We start from the raw sequence: 20,376 nt of genomic DNA, 5'->3' as shown, positions 1-20,376 counted from the left end.
CATGAAGCATCATATTTCCAACTTAGGGTCAAGTAGTTCAGCAATAAATTTAGAAAACAAATATGGCAAAATATGACCAATTGTTCATTTTGGTGGAAGGTATCCTATTAATCATAGTCCTATCCTTTCTGTATGTTTGAAAATTTTCACTAAAAAAATTGAGGAGGATAATAAATAAAAGAAAATCCCCAGATAGTATATTTTCATCATAAAACTCATTTTCAAGAAAATTCATACATGGGGGAAAATATATGAGAATTCTCTAAATAAGCAAAATACTGAAGTAAAACTTTCTGGGCTTATGGTCCGCAAACCAAGTACCCAAAACTGCTGAGACTAGGAGCTCTGTGTGTACGTACCGGTTAAAACATGGGGAAGCAGTATCAGTGAAATGCCTGTAAGGGTTTGCTCTGGAGAGAGAACCCATGCAAATCCAGCAGAAATATTGCATACAGCCGGTACATGTCATCTTGTTACATCCATCTAATTTCTGGTGGGAAAGATAGAGAAAAATATCAAGGCTACAAAAGCAAAAGAGAAATGCACAATGCCAAAATGATTTGGTACAACATTCTCCCTGTCTTCTCCCTTTTCTAATGCAGGGTGGAGATATACAGGTAACACACAATGATAACTATGAATGCTTAACTCTTTTGCATTACAGGTAAAATACAGAAAATACTTAGCAGGTATTCCTACAATTAGATACTTAGCAAAACCTCTTCTGATAAACAGTAAATACAAACCAAACATGTATAAGTGAAACGTATAGTTAGATTAATATTAAAATGTTTGGATTTAATATGTGGGATTTAAACTCTTTACATAAATCTAAGTAAACATTTGGTACCAAGTCCCCCATTCTATAAGAGCTGAGGCATGTCAGAAGTGGTTAAATAGAAGGCCAGCTTCCTTAATGGAGTGACTGGGGCATCACCACAAGGGTCAGCTCAGATATGATGGACTGGAACAACAGAATCAAATGCAAAGACGTATTTCAATTTGGAAACATATTAAGATTTTGTCAAGAAGCAGTAGATGTATCTATCTATCTTGACTCAGATGTCTCCATTTCATAAGCAGGCACTTGTAAAACAGCTATTAAATTCCAGGTGTATATAGTTCGGAGGAGAAGTCAGGCTTGATTCTTTTTTAGTCACGTAGATGAGTTAAGAGTTGACTGTAGCTCGAGTATGGCCTCTTTATAACCCACTCAATTTTGAGGTGGATATAATGGGAGAACAACTGTCACCATACGAAAGCACTTTGAAATGGGAAGTCTACATACATTTTAGGTCAATAACAATATTTAGTAGTAAATTTACATCTTCCAAGTTAAGAAAGTTTAATAAATACCAAAATGTGTTTTCTTAATTAGTCACAAAATTAAAAGGCTTCTTGAGGAAATCGTAACATGCTTGCAGTTAGGTTTGCCTCCATGTCTGTCCCCAAACCTTTACCTCGATGGGAGTCCCACAACATGGGCAGCTCTTTGAGTTCTTTTCTAGCCACTCCTTACTTTCCATCTCTTCCAGTGCCTTCTGAATCACCCTCTTACCATACCTCTGTTCCAAAAATCTTTTATTGGCCTCATCTGCTTGCAGGTACTCATTTCGTAAGTCCATTAATTTCTCTAGAAAGTGAAATGGAAAATTAACTTTTATACAACTTGTAATGCTGATTAAAAACCATTAAAATTGGCCATAACCTTTGACTACTCAATAATGCTATTCCTGGGATTTTATCATAAGGAATTAATCCAAAGTAAAGTTACATATAAAAATGGCAAACAAATGTCCAAGGGAATAATTATGTGTGGAGCCACTTAAGATATAATATTTAGTTATTAAAACTTATAATTAGGATGGCTACAACTCAGTTAAAATACTCATTATGGAATTCAGAAAAAAGCATATTTAGGTTGTAACTAGGTAAAAATTACACATGCATGAAAGACAAAGAACAGACAGCAATCCTCCAAGTAGAAAAGCTGGACTTGTTAAAGGTGACAGAATAACAGCTTATCTTTTTCCTTTGATTTTAACTTATTAATGTTGATATTTTTGTGCAACTAGTACAACTAGTAGTACAGTTTAAGATTGACTTATCTAAATGACACAAAGGTTGAAACAGACGCTGATTTTCTACTGAATCAGCATCATTCACCATTTGATTAACAACAGGTCTACCAAATTAAACAAAAGCACCTAAGGGCAAAGACCAGCTGTTCAATTTTGTATATAAAAAAAGCCAGTGAAAAAAGTTTACCACCCACAGGAAATGAAAAGTCCCTCCTGTCAACTTTTCCCCTTAATACTCTTCACTCTGGTTTCTACTGCTTTATCACTTAACTCAAATGGAATGGGCAGCCATTCCCAAAGGCTTTAGTTGTAGACAAGGCTTTTGCTCACAATTCTATTACCTTAATCTTTCAACACAATTAATTAAAGACCTCTCTCAACAATGTTCTAGCTATTTTATTAATTTACTTTCCTCACATTATTTAGAGGTGGACATCTTCCCTCTAAATGCAGTGGACATCTTCAGGGGCAGAATTCTATCTGCACTTTTGCTTCACCTGTGAATCCTTTCTCTGTGTTGTTCATTCCCATGACTCCATCACTTCTACTTAGATGTAGCCGACATGTATTTTTTTATCCTGTCACTTTTATCTCCTCTACTAATTCAAAGCGTTTTTGTGTTCCCAGACATCTTAAGGACAAAGGTTACTGCTCTAATGTTCTCAAAATAATAAAATTGTTAGTATATCATATATTTTGTATGGTAATATCGAATATATAGATATAGAGACTGAGAAAGAGATTCCTAATTTTGCTGAAGCCCCCAAGCCTATCTTTGATTTCTTCCCCAAACACTGTGAAACACCTGAAATGTACTTCAGCCTCTCAGTGATAAGGATACAGAAGTCTAAAGTAAAGGCTATCATTATATTCTGGTAAGTTCTCCATCCCATCTGCCTATAACCACTACAAAACTCTGCAATAGGCAACTGGAAGTACTGCATTTACTCATTCTCCTCTCAGGGTCCTTTCTTAGAGATAATGACACTCTGCTAACAATTAATAACTATAGTAATACTGGCATTACTAGTTACCATTTTGTGGTTTAAGACTTAAATATAAGACATAACACCATAAAACCTCTAGAAGAGAACATAGGCAAAACATTTCCTGACCAAGGCAATAGAAATAAAAGCAAAAATAAACAAATGTGACCTAATCTAACTTACAAGCTTCTGTACAGCAAAGGAAACCGTAAACAAAATGAAAAGACAACCTATAGGCTGGGAGAAAACATTTGCAAATATGTAACCGACAAGGTCTAAATTTCCAAAATATACAAACAGTTCATACAACTCAACAAAAAACAAACAAACAACTCAATAGAAAAATGGGCAAAACAACTAAATAGACATTTCTCCAAAGAAGACATCCAGATAACCAAAAGACATATAAAAAGAGGCTCATCACTGCTAACTATTAGAGAAATGCAAATCAAAACTATGATGAGGTACCACCTCACACCAGCCAGAATGGCCATCTCTAAAAAGTCTACAGGGGAGGACTTCCCTGGTGGCACAGTGGTTAAGAATCCGCCTGCCAATGCAGGGGACACAGGTTCGAGCCCTGGTCTGGGAAGATCCCACATGACGCAGAGCAACTAAGCTCATGTGCCACAACTACTGAGCCTTCGCTCTAGAGTCCGCGAGCCACAACTACTGAAGCCCGCGCGCCCTAGAGCCCCTGCTCTGCAACAAGAGAAGCCACTGCAATGAGAAGCCCGTGTACTGCGACGAAGAGTAGCCCCCGCTCGCCACAACTAGAGAAGCCCGCGTGCAGCAACAAAGACCCAACACAGCCAAAAATAAATAATAAATAAATTTATAAAAATAAATAAATAAATAAATAAATGGGAAAAAAAAAAACTAAACTTTAAAAGAAAAAAAAAAAAGAGTCTACAGGGGACTTCCCTGGCAGTCCAGTGGTTAAGGCTCCACACTCCCAATGCAGGGGGCACGGGATCAATCCCTGGCCAGGGAACCAAGATCCCACATGCCACACATCAAGGCCAAAAAAACCCACAAAATAACAAACAAGTCTACAAATAACAAATGCTGGAGGGGGTGTGGAGAAAAGGGAACCTTCCTACATTGTTGGTGGGAATGTAAATTGGTGTAGCCACTATGGAAAACTGTATGGAGATTCCTCAAAAAACTAAAAATAAGAGTAGCCATATGATCTAGCAATCCCACTCCTGGGCATGTATCCAGACAAAACTATAATTCAAAAAGATACCTATGTTCATAGCAGCACTATTTACAATAGCCAAGACATGGAAACAACCAAAATGTCCATCGCCAGAGGAATGGATAAAGAAGATGTGGTACGTATATAGATACAACAGAATATTACTCAGCCATAAAAAAGAATGAAATAAGGCCATCTGCAGCAACATGGATGGACTTAGAGATTATCATACTAAGTGAACTAAGTCATAAAGACAAATACCATATAATATCACTTATACGTGGAATCTAAAATATGACACAAATGAACCTATCTACAAAACAAAAACAGACTCACAGACATACAAAACAGACTTGTGGTTGCCAAGCGGGAGGGGGCCTGGGGGAGGGATGGATTGGGAGGCTGGGGTTAGCAGATGCAAACTATTATATTTATACAGAATGGATAAACGACAAGGTCCTACTGTATAGCATAGGGAACTATATTCAATATCCTGTGATAAACCATACTGGAAAAGAATATAGGAAAGAATGTATACATATGTATAACTTAATCACTTTGCTGTACAGCAGAAATTAACACATTTTAAATCAACTATATTTCAATAATGTAAATAAATAAATAAATACACAAACTAAAAAAAAATAGTTACCATTTTGCATTTTACATACATTAGCCCATTCTCAAACTATGGTTAAGTACCAGTTTTTTTCCCTCACTCTGTCAAGGACCAGTACTTTTGCAAAAATATAATCAAATGAATTATTAGAAAAATGAGGGTAAAAAGACAAAAAATATAAGCCTAAATTTTTATTAGACTTGACTGCCATAAAATTTAGTCAGTGAATAGCGACAGCAAAATCGTTATTAAAGTTTCAAACACTGACTCTCAATTTCTGTACTTACCTTGTCACAGACCAGTATAACAACTATAACAACTTTAAGTAGCACCACAATAGGTCATTTCAAACTTACAATAACCTTATGAAGTAGCTATTATCATCAGCCCTTTTAGTTTGAGAAAGACTAAGTCACCAAAGTCTAGTCAAATTGATGTCCAGGGCCTGATTCCTCAAACCTTAATCTAGATCAGAAATGGCTAACAGGTTTTACCTCCTGTGACTACCTCAATAGAGGGTGGCCTTCTGAAGCACTGTGTTGAGGAAGATTCTGAGGCCTCCCTGGGCTCACTGAGAAAGCACTTGATGACTGATCAAACGTGTACCGTGGAAACAAGAGTGATAGCTTAGATGCTCTGCATTTGCCGACCAGGATCTACATTATTCCATATTCATAGACAGAAATTACTCTGTCATTCCTTCCCTGGAATGCTCCCCCCGATATCTGCGTGGCTTGTTTCCTTACTTCCTTCAAGTCTTTACTCAAACCACTTTGCCAGCGAGGCCTCCCCTGGTTTTTCTAAATAAAATCCGAAGCCCCTTCCCCTTCAGAACACTTCATAGCCTGTCCCTGCTTTATTTTTTTTTCCCTCTTCAGCATTTACCACCATCGAATATTTTTATTTGTTTGCCTATCTCCCCCATTAGAATGTAAGTTCCATGAGGGAATTTGGTCACTGCTATATCCCCAGAACCTAAGACAGTAACTGACTCAAAAGTATGTGTTGAACAAACACAGAAGAACACAATTCTTCCAAACTGAAGAATTTAAGTGATGTCCCTTTTTATTTGGGGGGGGGGTGGGGCAGGGCGGGTGGAGCGCTGGGAGACTGAGTTCACACAGTTACAACCTACCTGCAGTCACCTTACATGGAGAAACCCCATGGTAGGTCAATCTGCATAAAGTACAGAAGGCAAAATTGCAGCTGGAACAGATGCCCATTGTGCACCCAGGCTCCTGCATCACAGGCAGCTGGCAGGATGGGCGGGGGCAGTACACCACATCTGCCATCAGGTCCAAGGTAGACTGGAGGAGAAGCCGGTCATAACGGGCAAATAACTCTGCTTCCACTAGCTCTTTGACCTGGAGGGAAATATAAAACATCATAGGTTTGATGATTTCCCAACCAGTTCTGATCCTGAGGAGATCCTTAGGAAGCTAGTGTAAACCAGAGGCACATAAACTAAAACTCTATCTCCCTTCAAAATCAAACCAAGTATGGGAGGTCTACATCTTGACTGAGATGGTGGTTACATGGGTCTACACATGTGTCAAACTAAGCAGACGGTACACTTTAAATGAGTACATTTATGCCTTAATGGAGTTGACTGAAAAAAAAGAAGACCAAGCAGGCTGTCTTTAAAGTCTGTAAAACATTTGGTTAACTATTCTAAGAGATAACCCCTCAAGATCCCAACGTCACATAAAGACAGGGTAGTAGTTCCCCCACCTAGCAGATATACAGAGTAAATCACCAGAATTACTTTACTTTTTAAACTACTCATCCCTGCGGAGGACCACCCATTCCAAAGCCAGCAAAGGAAGCATTTACATTTGCTTAAACTAAGATCATGGCATTCTTGATGGATACAATGAAACAACTTGTGGGCTGGCTCCCAGGCCTCAGACTGCCCTGATGAGCCCTATCAAGAAGTTCCTGAGAAAATGTCTCCCTTTGTGAGAGAGAATTAGGGGGCAGCTGTCAGCAGAGTCAAAGAGTTACCTGACCAGGAGTGGCCACTGAAGGGCACTTGGGTTCTGGGCAGTTGAGGCACTGAACTTGGCCATCTCTGATCTGGATTTCAAAGTAGTCCTTGAGACAGGCTCTGCAGTACACATGCCTGCACTCCAAGAAGTACATGCACTCACTACCCAGCTTCTCACAGAAGCAGATATTGCACAGGAACAATTTACTATTAAAGCATTTTATCTGTTGAGCCTGATCGAAGTCCAAGATTTCCTGGATCAGACTGGACAACGATTCCACATCCTGCACGGCTCTCTCGTCCACAACTTCCGTTTGGTCTACATCAGATCCAGCAGCTCCTCCAAAATCTAGCTCTGTGTTGGAAGAAGCTTGAGCCATCCTCCTCTGAACTTTTTTCTGAGAACCCATCTTGAGTTCAAAAGGAGAGACAATATTCAGGTACGCTAAGGTCTCTTCTTTAAGAAACTGCATCCAGGCAAATAGGACCACGCTGCCGCGGTGTTCTTCCCACAGGTTGTCTAAGTGCTTGCAGAGAGCAGACAGCTAGGGGAAAACACATGAGGATGCTGGTAAGTTTGGAAAGATGACGATGCTGTCAACTCCTGCTTTCCCTTGAAATCTTTTTAAGTCAGGCTTTTCCACTTCCTAACATGATTTTTCACTTCTGTGATAAACTGTGCTGCACAGCAGCATCAGTGTTCTTATCGAAGCACTTCTTAAACTATTCAGCAACACGAGCCACAGCAGAACACAAGGTCAGAAGCTAAAAGAAGTATCATTAAGACAAGAGAAACAGCAAGGCTCTACCAGATGCAGAACTAGGTTTACATACGAGCCACTGCAATGGGGGACTTTTTCTGTTCTTTATTTTTCTTCACGTTAGTATTGCTACCTCATGTAGGAGAAGAGATCTAGTTCTAAAATGAACTATTTCTATTACTTGGAGTCCTAGCCCTGTAGGTACCCTACAATAATGATTAGGAAAAGAACAGTTTAAAAATGCTATCCAGGGCTTCCCTGGTGGCGCAGTGGTTGAAGAGTCCGCCTGCCGATGCAGGGGACACGGGTTCGTGCCCCGGTCTGGGAGGATCCCACATGCCGCAGAGCGGCTGGGCCCGTGAGCCATAGCCGCTGGGCCTGCATGTCCGGAGCCTGTGCTCCACAACGGGAGAGGCCACAACAGTGAGAGGCCCGCGTACCGCAAAAACAAACAAAAAAACCCATCCAAACCTTAAAATTAATTCTTTCAGTCGTATCAAGAAGCCACCTCGTGCGAAAGAATCACTAACAGAATCTAACCTCAGAGTCCTTGGTATTCAGATTTACAAGCTGATTTTAACTAAGCAATCTGGGCTTACACCAGATCCTGGCTAATAGAGGGAGGCAGGCTGATATTGAACCCAGACATGATTATAAGCCCTTAACATGGTTTGGCTGCCATAGGCAAAGCTCACATTTCCTAACCTAAGCAACCGAAGTTTAAACTATTTTGACTTTTCCTCCTTAAAACTGGTCTGTTCAATTTGAAAGGCAAATATAAGAAGATTTTCCATTAGAAATGTAAAATATTTTTAAGTAGAGCTCAGGAATCATAAGCAGCTTTTCTTTTTAAGGTAAACATCAAAAAATAAGCCTTCCAGATGTAAACAAATTTTGTAAATTTGAATACCAAGTGAAAAAGGACCACATTCTCTCTTCCTTATGCTGCGTAGCGCTATTCACTAAACCCTATACAGGCACAAAATTAAACACTTACTGACTACTTCAAGATTGGACAACTAATGCTTTTATACATTTGCATGAATATGCTTATATGATCAACCAGAAACCTGATGAAATCTTTAAAATGTAATAAATACTAAAAGGGAAGCCCTGTTCGTGAGTATTGTTTGAGCTAACAAGTCCAGTGAAGAAGCCATTCTCCTCCATCCTCTTTTCTTCTCTAGTCCCTTCTCAAAAGAGGCATCTGGGATGTACATAAATGTGAGGAATAAGGGAGTAAGAAAGAGAAGAGCATGAGAGAGACTGTGCATATATATTGGAAGAGGAATAATGGAAAATACTAGAAAACTAAACCCACTTCTATCTACCAACCAAATTCAGTGAGGGACAGGTCCATGAATCAACTTCACTATCAACAGGTGAAATTCATAATGCCAAGGACTCAGGGGCCAGTAACAAACAAGAATTGAAGAAAGAAGGAACATAGAACAATTAAAATGCCAATTATATGGACAAAAATTTATTTGATAGAGAATCCTACTGTAATTTTAGCTGTGTAACATAAAATAATGAATAACCCTCTTCTCCCCACACCCTAAAAGCCAGCATTAAGTAGATGTTATTTGGCTAGAATCTGAAACTGTATATGTGCAAACATGCATGGACATAAAGTATCAAGAGCTCTCTGGAGAAATGGGACTATAAATATCTAGATAATTCAGTCAACTCTCAGTGATCTAAATGTCAAACACCTTTGATATTCTTGGGCAAATCATCCACTGTCTTGCATGTGCTGCCTCTGACACAGATATTAAAATGTAAGGTAGGGCTTCCCTGGTGGCGCAGTGGTTTAGAGTCCGCCTGCCGATGCAGGGGACACGGGTTCGTGCCCCGGTCCGGGAGGATCCCACATGCCGCGGAGCCGCTGGGCCCATGAGCCACGGCCGCTGAGCCTGCGCGTCGGAGCCTGTGCTCCGCAACGGGAGAGGCCACAACAGTGAGAGGCCCGCGTACCGGAAAAAAAAAAAAAAAAAAGGTAAAATTCCTTTTTATTCTACATGTATTATTCTTTTTTAAAGTTTAATTTTATTTTTAAACTGTAAGTTCAATTTTACAAAAGCACTCTCATCTAAAGATTAGACTGGTGATGAGCAGGGGTGGGAATGAAAATTACATGATCAAAAAGGAAAAACTGACAGCTGTTCTTTGAGGTCAAGTAACTCTGACAGCTTTTGTCTTAATACATCAGCCTATCAATCTTCATCATGACTTCTAGAAAAATAACTGCTACTGATCCATTATCTATCCCAGAATACATTATATTAGCTTCAAGTCATATTTATGTCTCAATCAAGAGCTGAGGTTGTTACTAGAAAAAGATATACAACCCAGAGGAAATGAAAATCATAATATAAGATCTCAAGCCTTAATGAGATATCTACAGGAATCATACACATTTCTATTTGTGTGCATTCACACCTATGTGAGAGTAGTCAACAACTCTGTTATTAATATACAGACTTTTAAAAATAAAAGCACTCATGTTTTCTTAGGAAATATTTATTATAACTCCATTAGCTCAATTTTGGTCCTCCTAACTACAATTAAATCTTTCATTTAAGGAATGGATAAGAAACTAAAAAAAATAAAAAGCAATACCAACATCTAAGGAAAATGAGGAGGACCTTATAGTATCCATTACAATACAGATTAAATAGGAAAATAGCAAGACAAAGAGAGAAACAATATACTTGGTTAAAAATTACTCCTACTGCAATTCAACATGATTAATCGTTCTAATTACGCCATTCTTTTCTAAAACACCAAACATTTTCAATTTATTAACATTACAATTCATGAAGGCAAGGGAAAAAAAATTACAAAATCAAACCCATTTGTTCTTCATGCACTGAATTCAAGATCATCAAGGTAGTGTTCAATTAAAGATGATTTTTAAGTTTCTAAAAATGGATAGGAGAAATTAAGTTTCGGGTCTAACCTGAGTTGGTGACAGCCATTTGCCACTAAGTGTGAATGAAGGTGGGGCGGAGGATGGATAATCTGGTGGCAGTTCAAAGTTCAGCACAAGTGGAGGCAGAAAGCAAATGGTGTATTCAAAGCCACTATTCTGGAGACACTCATTTGAATTGCCTGAACCAAAAACAAAGATTAGAAAGGATCAGTTGGTCAACACTTGAGTGTCCGTTACTGCTGAGCAGTGCTCAAGAAAAACGTAATGCTTTAGTTGAGGGGATAAAAACCCTCCCCCAAAGCACCTTCTATTCCCTAATGTTACTTCGTAGCCGCCACCTTAAAAAAAAAATTTTGTAAGCCCTTAAAAAAATCTACTAAGCATCATGAAATTTAAAATGAAGATACACAACTTATTCTTGTATACGCTTTTGAGTATAATTCCTAACACTAATGACAAGTAATACACAATGTTTTCTTTTGTTGTTGTTTTCCAGTAGATGATTAAAGACACAATCTAGAGAACAGGACGTTTATTTCTATCAAAGAGCCCTGACCTACTTAGACCAGCATGTGCCAACTACTCATGAATCATAGTTGGGTGAACTTGTGCCAACACAAGGATCTCTTGAGGGCAAGATACAACACACAACACTCTCACAATTAAAGTTTCATTTTCAGTTATCACGCTTACTTTGTTTACTCAAAGCCTTTAGAGTAGAAACATTTTGAGAAAGTGTTCACAGATGACATCTGGTACATTGGTATCAAAAGTACCACTTTTCAACTTTTTTCTGAAGCAGAAGGTCACAGAGTAGCAGCAAGTGCCATGTGCTTATGGTGGTTGAAAAGATTCTGGAAACCAAATAGTATTAACAACCGCCATGGTACTTTAAATCTTTCCAAGTGTTTTCACATATATTATTTCATTTTCTCTTTTATTATCCCTATTTAACAGCCAATGACTCATGGCTAATGAACTGCTAGTTAAGACAATTAGGATGCATGAAATATGCAGGATAATATCCTAATTCAGTGATCAAAAAGGCAGAATCAAATTGAAAATTGTTCACCCCCAGCTCAATTTTCAATTAAAAGAGAAACAGGCATTAAATCTGTAATACTACCATATGTCACTAATGCCTATAAACACAAGATGATAAATAATTTAGGGTACACTAAGAAACTGAGAATAACCTTTATTTAGAAAAATCTGTTTAAGAGAATATTAACTAACCGCTCACAAATATCTTGAAATTTTGTGGTAAGTCCAAATAGATCCTGGTTTCTCCACCCTGGACAGACTCTGCTTTTCTAAATTCATCTCCATCATAAATACTCGCCAGGGCCAGCAATTCATCCTCCTGAGCTTCTCGGTCTTCTGACGACATTTAATTTTCTGAGGAGCTGAAGACAATCATTCAAGTCAGTTAAGAACAGAAAAGGCACAGAGTTTGGAAAAGTCTAGCGGCACTGTCCACGGCCCCCCCACACCCCCCCCAAAAAGAAAGTTCCTCAAAAACGACTGCAAAGAATTAATCAATATTCTCACTTTTCTGTCAAACTAAAAATGACAGGCATATCTAATATCCCAGTAGCTCTGCAACAGTAACAGCCTTTTCCAAAAAGGACAGTTGTGGTTCTTTTAATTGCTGACTTTATCAGTTAGGTATGATTTAAGAAAAAAAGCACAATCAAAAAAATCACAAATTAGTTTGACTTGCCCACTGAACTTCGGAAAACGCCTTGCTCATAATAAAAGTAGTCAAAGTATACTTGATATGCTTCTTAAAAATAAATGAATTTCTTAGGGACTTCCCTGGTGGCGCAGTGGTTGGGAGTCCGCCTGCCAATGCAGGGGACACAGGTTCGATCCCTGGTCTGGGAGGATCCCACATGCCGCGGAGCAACTAAGCCCGTGAGCCACAACTACTGAGCGTGCATGTCACGACTACTGAAGCCTGTGCTCCGAGAGCCTGTACTCTGCAACAAGAGAAGCCACCACAATGAGAAGCCAGAGCACCACAATGAAAAGTAACCCCCGCTCGCTGCAACTAGAGAAAGCCCGCGCCCAGCAACGAAGACCCAATGCAGCCAAAAATAAATAAATAAATAAATAAATAAAAAATAAATGAATTTTTTAAATCCACAGCAATCTCTAGGACAGGTTTTCTCAATCTCAGCGCTACTGACATTTTGGAACAAACAATTGTTGTGGGAGGTTATCCTGTGCATTAGAGGATGTGTATCAGCATCCCTGGCTTCAACCTACTAGATACCAAGAGCATCCCTTTTCCTCAAGAGTTGTGACAGTCACAAACATCGCCAGACACAGCCAAATATCCCCCCTTGCACAGGGGAGGCGGCAGAAAATTGCTCCCAGTTGAGATCACCCTACTCTAGAGAATGTTACAGGGACAGATACTATGTAAGAGAGATAACTGAGGAAGTAGCAAAACAACATTAAATTTTTGAAACAAAATGAATTTTGTCAAATCAATTGTAAAATTTATCATTTTTTAAGGTAACACCAACAGTGAAAATATGCTACAATTAAACTGTACAATGCTTTTTAATCGCAGCAGCTGAAAGATGCACCACACTATCAAATAATTTAAATGTGCAAAAAATATGTAGTGAGAATCTATGAAAATTACTTTAATAAAACCACCACCCAAAATTACCATTCTATCAATTAAAATATTGTACTATAATTGCATTTGCAAATATGCTCCCTCTTGGCCGAAATATTTTTCTAAACTGAAATGCACAGAATTGAAAAGTTAGGGCATGGTTTTTCACATTATAAAAGGTGATACTACAAAACTTAGAAAAATTCATTTAAAATGATTCCATTTTCAAAAAGTACGTTTTTCCAGCAGATGATAACAGTTCTGCTTAAGCTGTGTCCCTAAGACACAGTGACATATTCTATTCGAGGTCAGTTAGTACCTGTTAGTAACAACCAGAAGAAAAGGATATTAGCACTGCAGTCCGTATTTCAGCTCAGTTTGGAACTCATGCAAATCTCATTTATTCTCCAGATGATGGAGATGAGACTGCTGAAGCTGGATTAAGAGGCCAAGATGTGGAACTCATACTAGGTATACTACAGAAATCCTGCCAACTGCAGGAAAAAAATACAAAAGATGGTGTTAGGACCCTCTCCAAATTTAAGTTCTGAATTTCCGTTACCATCACTTAAATCAAACATCCTAACACACAGTCAATCCTAATCTACAGCTGCATATTACTCTCCTAGGTCAGCCTAACTGAGGCACGTGGTTGAATGGACATGTGCATGTCCCCAGTAATAAGAGCGCCCTTCTTATCTGACTGCCTTCAGCCCCAGGAGGAGCTGAGGAGAAACACCGAGGTCATATGAGAGGACAGTACAGCATGCTCCCATAACAAACGACTTCCTGCGGTTTTCTTGATTTTGTTTTTCCTTTCCTCTTCTGCTTCCTCTATTCCTTCACTTCCTATCCCCCTCCAGTTTGTCCTCTTGCCTGCTAATGAATTAATCCTGCCACGGACACTCAACATTAGGTTAATTTAAGCAAGACAGCAGGATATTTAAAAACAAAACAATAAAAGCGCACACGCACGCACGCATGCACACACACACACGCACGCACACACACACACACTTTTAAGTCCTATTCTAAATGCTTTACCAGGCTTCTTAACTGGGAATGAAGGAGAAGGGGAGAGTGGTCCATAGACGGGTTTTAGAGAATCCTATGAACATCCTAATATTATATGCAAAAATATGATATAAAAACATAATTTTAAAACCAGATTCTCAGATGTGTGACTCCCAAATAAGCTAAGAATGAAATTCAGGATTAATTTACATTTACTGAGTAGTATTACTATGTACTATACTGTTTTTTCACATTACTTAATTGTAAACAATTTTACCAGGTATAGTACATGGTGATAATGTAATTAAGCTTTTTGTTTCTTCCTTTTCAAACATTATAAATGGGGTGAGATGAATTTATAGTTTCTGGTTTTAGATTAGTGTTCTCTACCTTGTCTGCATGGTAGAATCACCTGAGAAGCTACTTTTAAAATCCTAGTACCCAGGCTATACCCCAGAGCAATTCAATCAGGCATCAGTAGCTATCCAAGCTCTCCACGTGATTCTCATGAGCAGCCAGGATTAAGCTGTACTCCAAGCTGTTTCCCATCGGCAGCTCCTCATGACCTACCCCACCAGACCCCAGCTTCTGAAGCTGCCACTGGGTCCCAGTCCCTTAATTCAGATTGCTGACCTAGATTTCCTTCTGATTCTATCCATTCGGCTTTCAAGACCCATATCCAAAGCCCCTATTCCACGTAAAAATTTCCCATTAGCTATCATGTCTTTCTTTAAATATCCAGCAAACTTTTCTACTGTAACTTTCCTAGGACATTGTCACAACCCACCTTGCATAACAGTTCTTCCTCTGAACTTGCACTTCCTCTCCTACCAGACCGCATTAGCTCCTTAAGGGTGAGGATCAAGTCTTTTGCATGTGTATATTGTTCTCAGCATCTAGCAGTGCCTTACATTAGACACTGGAAAAAGTGAGAACTGAATTGGGGTGAGATGCAGTGTGCTCTTATGGGGGACTAGAATCAAGGTTTAGTGACAGCGTTGCCACATTCCACTAGGAGCAGGTTGGGTCGGTCTTCACAATAACGGTAAAAACCGTCACTTAGGGAGCTCTTACCGTGTGTCAGGCATTGTGCTAAGCCCTTTAAATGCATTAGCTCGTTACACTCCCACAGCCCCATGGAGCAAGTCCTGGCCCTACTTCCATTATGCAGAGAAAAATGACATTTTAAGTCCTTGCTGGCCCAAAGTCACACAGCTAATACATAACTAAACCTGGATTCAGACCACCCTGTTTCCTCAGCCGTAACACGGTAACGAGAATAAACCCGGGTGCCACGACACAAGAGAGAATTCAAGTTTAATGTTACTTTTGGCAAACCGGAAACCGCTACACCAGTGAGGAAAGGCCCTTCCTCCTCCGGGTTTCCCTTGGGCCTGGCAAAATCCTACTCATACTCCCAGGCCACACCGTGCGGGCTCCAGCCCTGGGGTCTGCCCTGGCTCCGGGGTCAGCACGCCGCTGCCGCTGTCTCCACCGCTCACCGCGGGGTGTGGAGTCCTTGTTTGTGAGACTCACCTACAACTTGGGGGCAGGCCCGAGCCCTGCTACCTGCCCCGGCGCTTGGACACGGAGGGCGCTGCACGGGTGTGGGCCGGCCCGGGGCGTCCCAAAGGAGCAGGGCCTGGACCTTCCCCTTCCTCCTCTAAGCGCCCCTGGGGTCTTAGCCGGGCCGGGCTGTGGGCGCCCCGTCCCGGGTCTGGGGAGCTGAAGCCCGCTGAGCAGTCCCGGCCCGGCCGCCCTTCTCTGCCTTGCGCGCCCGGAGCGCAGTCCCCACCGTACCTTCCGGCTGCCCCGCCGTGCCGGGCCCGACAGTTCCGCCCTCCACCCTAGCTCCGGGTCCCCTCACCTCCACTCGCCGGCTCCGCCTGGAGACGCCCGGCTCAACCAGCGTACCGCCTCTTCAGTCTTCGGAGCTTCAGTCAGCTGAGCGGCGCGGATCTGGCTGGGAGGCCCCAGCGTGAGAAGGGCTTTGCGCAGCCGCCTTGACCGCCCCGGCCCCTCGGCCGCCCCCCGCAGGTCAAAGGCGGCGCTGCAGGAGCGACCACCGTCACCCGTACCGCAGCCCTGCACACTTAAGTATGCCTCTGGAGAAGCTGACACAAATGCAGATTCTGGGGCCCCCTACCCAGGGCGGTCCTTTCAGTACTTCTGTGACAGTGTCCGGGAATTAGAATTTTTACCAATCCCTACAGGTGATCATGAGGCAGCGATCTACCGGGGGCAGACATTCCTGTAACAATCCCAGACCTGCTCCCCCAAATAGACAAAGCAAGCCTCTTCTCCCTCCTCGGATCCCGGTCTCAGAAATGCTGCCCATCTTTCTGGCACCTCCACTATGAAGGCATTCATTCATTGTTCATAACAGTAATAATTACCATGTTTATTAAGCATAGGATGCTTCAGACCCTGTGCTACGTGCTTTATGTAAATTTTCTCTTTATCTTCACTATAACCTTATGATTTCGGTACCATCTGTTATTCCCACTTTACGAGTGAGAAAACTGAAACTTAGAGAGGTTCAAGAATTTACCAAAGGGTACACGATTATTAACAGGCTGAATGGGAGTTGAAATTACATGTCCCCTACCTCATGCCATATGCAAAAATTAACTCAAAATGGATCAAAGACCTAAATGTAAAAGGTAAAACTAAAAAACTCTTAAAAGAAAATGTTGGAGTAAATCATGAACTTGGATTATGCAGTAGGTTCTTAGATATGAAAAAAAGCACAAGAAACGAAAGAAAAAGTAGATAAATTGGGTTCATCAAAATTAAAAACTTTTTTGGCTTCCCTGGTGGCACAGTGGTTGAGAATCTGCCTGCCAATGCAGGGGACACGGGTTCGAGTCCTGGTATGGGAAGATCCCACATGCCACGGAGCAACTGGGCCCGTGAGCCACAACTACTGAGCCTGCGTGTCTGGAGCCTGTGCTCCGCAACAAGAGAGGCCACGACAGTGAGAGGCCCGCACACCACAATGAAGAGTGGCCCCCGCTCGCCGCAACTAGAGAACGCCCTCGCACAGAAATGAAGACCCAACATAGCCAAAAATATAAAATAATTAATTAATTAATTTTTAAAAAAGAACAGTTTAAAAAAAATTAAAAACTTTTGTGCTGGGCTTCCCTGGTGGCGCAGTGGTTGAGAGTCCGCCTGCCAATGCAGGGGACACGGGTTCGTGCCCCGGTCCGGGAGGATCCCACATGCCGCGGAGCGGCTGGGCCCGTGAGCCATGGCCGCTGGGCCTGCACGTCCGGAGCCTGTGCTCCGCAACGGGAGAGGCCACAACAGTGAGAAAACTTTTGTGCTTCAAAGGACATTATCAAGAAAGTGAAAAGACAACCCACAGAATAGGAGAACATATCTGAAAATCATATATCTGATAAAGGTTTAATAACCAGAACATATAAAGAACTCCTACAACTCAACAATAGAAAGACCAGTAACTCAATTTAAAAATGGGCAAAGGATCTGAATAGACATTTCTCGAAAGAAGATATACAAGTGGTCAGCAAGCATGTGAAAAATATTCAACATCATTAGTCATCAGGGAAATCAAAACCCCAATGAGAAGTTACTTCATACTCACCAGGACTGATATAATAAAAAGAAAAATTAAAAAAAAAAACAAGCTCATAGATACAGAGAACCATTTGGTGGTTGCCAGAGGTAGGGGGTGGGCAAATTGGGTGAAGATACAGCTTCCAATTATAAAATAAATAGGTCATTGGGATGTTATGTACACCGTGGTGACTATAGTATGTAATACTGTATTGTACACAGTATTTGAAAGTTGCTAAGAGAATAAATCTTAAAAGTTTTCCTCACAAGAAAAAAAATCTGCATGTATGGTGACGGATGTTAACTAGACTTACTGTGGAAATCATTTCTCAATACATACACATATTGAATCATTGTTATATACCTGAAACTAACACAATGTTTTATGTAAATTATACCTCAATAACAATTTAAAAAAAGAAGACAGATAATAACAAGTGTTGGTGGGAATGTGGAGAAATTGGAACCCTCATATATTGCTTTTGGGAATGTAAAATGGTGTAGCCACTCTGGAAAACAGAGAGTCTGCATTTTCATTTTGTGCTGGGCTTCACAAATTACGATGCTGTTCCTGCACCCAAGAGAAAGGAAAAGCCAAGTGGGAAAAAAAATCGGGCACTGGAAGGGCTTACCTAACTGTCACAGAAGGGAACTTTTTGAAATGCAAATAATCAGCCCTAATTTTCTCTACTGTAAATCTTGACCGTTATAGAACAAAAACCTAACTACCCCTGTAATGGACACCAAAACCAGAAATATACTCCTTAAAAACGTAAAGGAAGTTGCCGCAACTGGAGGGGGCCCTCGCACAGAGACGGGGACCCAGCGCAGCCATAAATAAATAAATAAAATTAAAAAAAAAAAAACGTAAAGGAAGGAAGAAGACTCTCTGAAGCCATTCACTAACATCATTGTTCATGTTTAGCCAAAGGAAATAAAATCAAGAGAGAAATGCATGGCAACCGTACCACAGAGTGCTTGAAGGTGAGACCACAAACACAGACAGAGACCTCCCAGATGCAAAAAGTGAGGGAGCCGAAGAACCAGGTCGGGAAATTTTCACAAAGTCGGAGTAGGAGGTGAATTGTGACATCACATCATGAGTTCATGTCAGAGGTCACAGGATGGAGGGAATAGAAGGGAGAATTTCAAAGCAGTGTTAATAATTTGGATGAATGTTTGAAGTGGACAAAGCATTCAGAGTCCAGTTTGGAGGTCAGGATTAGATAAAGAGAGTTTTCTACTTAATTTTCTTTTTAGACTCCATAAAAATAACATTTCTGTATCTTTGGTTTTAAGTGACTGGCTTTATGTCATTTGGTTTTAAATTGAGCTATCCCCATGTGCCCAGCCCTTCACTGTGCTAAGCATTTTACACACATTGTCCCATTTAAATACCCAGGACCCCATGACCAAGGTAATTTTATCTCCCCATTTCACAAATCAGGAACTTGAGGTGCTAAGGGGTGAAATGATTTTACCGGTGTCATTCAGTGGTGACATATAGTATCAGGACCAATTCTGCATCAGTCTGACCCTCTCTTATAGCCTGTGAAAGAACTAGGGTTTGTTGAAACAGAAATACAGAATAAAATCATTCTGGCTTTAAGAATTAAAAGGGAAGGCCCTAGGAAAGTCAGGATTGTAGTTTATGACATCATGATAGGTGAGAATGAAGATACAAAGAGAGAGAGAAAGAGACCCAACTCCATCCCCCATCCCCAGGGACACTAGATGATGATGGAGTCTAGGGCTAGGAGAGGATGGGGTGTGTGACCTAGGCCAGAGGTCAAGACCCAGGCCATTGGGTAGAGATGCAGGAGTAAGTCACAAAATATGTCTGGTCTTGTAGGGACCAGTAGGGCTTCCATCAGGACCTGCACTGGTTCCCGTCCATCACTGGCATCCAAATGGTGTCCAGAGACTTTGCTGAGCTCATCTCACCTGCCCAGAGGGGACAGCCTCCTTTTCAATGGCCACCACTCACAAGCACCCCTGAAACAAGCCTTGATGTATAGAGGGGCAGCAGTGTGGAAGGGAAAGCCCTGCCCCAACTCTGGGACAGGACTGGACAGAGGTGAGCCCCACCCCATTACAGAAGTATCACTGCTGGTCTCCTGTCGTTATGTATTTGCTCACTTTGTAGACCTCAAAAAATTTACCATTATCACCTGGGAATCTGAAAAATTGGTGTTTTTTTTAAACGGGGGCTTCATCCTCAAAAGAAAAATTGAGGGCTACTACACTAAAAGCAATTATAAATAATTAACAACTAGAGCGCTACTCATGTCCCATGCCCCACTCTAAATGTTCTGTATTGACTAACCTAAACCTGACAGTAACCCTGTAACATATTACCATCATCGTCATCCCTATTTTAAGGCTAAAGAGACTGATCACAGAGAAGTTAAGTGGCTTGCCACTGTCACACAGATAGGAAATTACAAAGCCAGGCTTTGAGCCCAGGCAATTGGAATCCTGAGCCCACATTACTAACCCTAATGCTATGCTTAGATCAAGTTTACACTTTGCTCATGCAAAGTGCTCAGGTCTGTAAGGAGAAAAAACCAGACTACCT

General features: G+C 40.9%; 1 protein-coding gene across 7 annotated transcripts in view; it reads right to left on the bottom strand.

Moving 5' to 3' along the window:
• The window catches only part of RNF14 (ring finger protein 14), a 42,928-nt gene that overhangs the window by 3,259 nt on the left and 19,293 nt on the right, over positions 1-20,376 (bottom strand). The window contains exons 1-7 of one of the 7 annotated variants that reach the window (XM_060093527.1): positions 16,084-16,218; positions 11,807-11,976; positions 10,598-10,749; positions 6,892-7,419; positions 6,023-6,251; positions 1,461-1,633; positions 360-490 (exon numbers count right to left, since the gene is read on the bottom strand). In XM_060093527.1, coding sequence (XP_059949510.1) covers positions 360-490; positions 1,461-1,633; positions 6,023-6,251; positions 6,892-7,419; positions 10,598-10,749; positions 11,807-11,960 — 1,367 coding nt within the window. In that variant the 5' untranslated portion in view covers positions 11,961-11,976; positions 16,084-16,218. Of the gene's footprint in view, positions 1-359; positions 491-1,460; positions 1,634-6,022; positions 6,252-6,891; positions 7,420-9,350; positions 9,487-10,597; positions 10,750-11,806; positions 11,977-15,752; positions 16,030-16,083; positions 16,220-20,376 lie in introns of those variants that run through there. The other 6 variants (XM_060093528.1, XM_060093529.1, XM_060093533.1 and 3 more) reach the window with 6 other exon arrangements.

Source organism: Mesoplodon densirostris, chromosome 3, assembly GCF_025265405.1.
Source record: "Mesoplodon densirostris isolate mMesDen1 chromosome 3, mMesDen1 primary haplotype, whole genome shotgun sequence".
Classification (NCBI taxonomy): Eukaryota; Metazoa; Chordata; class Mammalia; order Artiodactyla; family Ziphiidae; genus Mesoplodon; species Mesoplodon densirostris.
The sequence above is the reverse complement of the archived record's forward strand: the minus strand, read 5'-3'. Positions and strand labels throughout refer to the sequence as shown.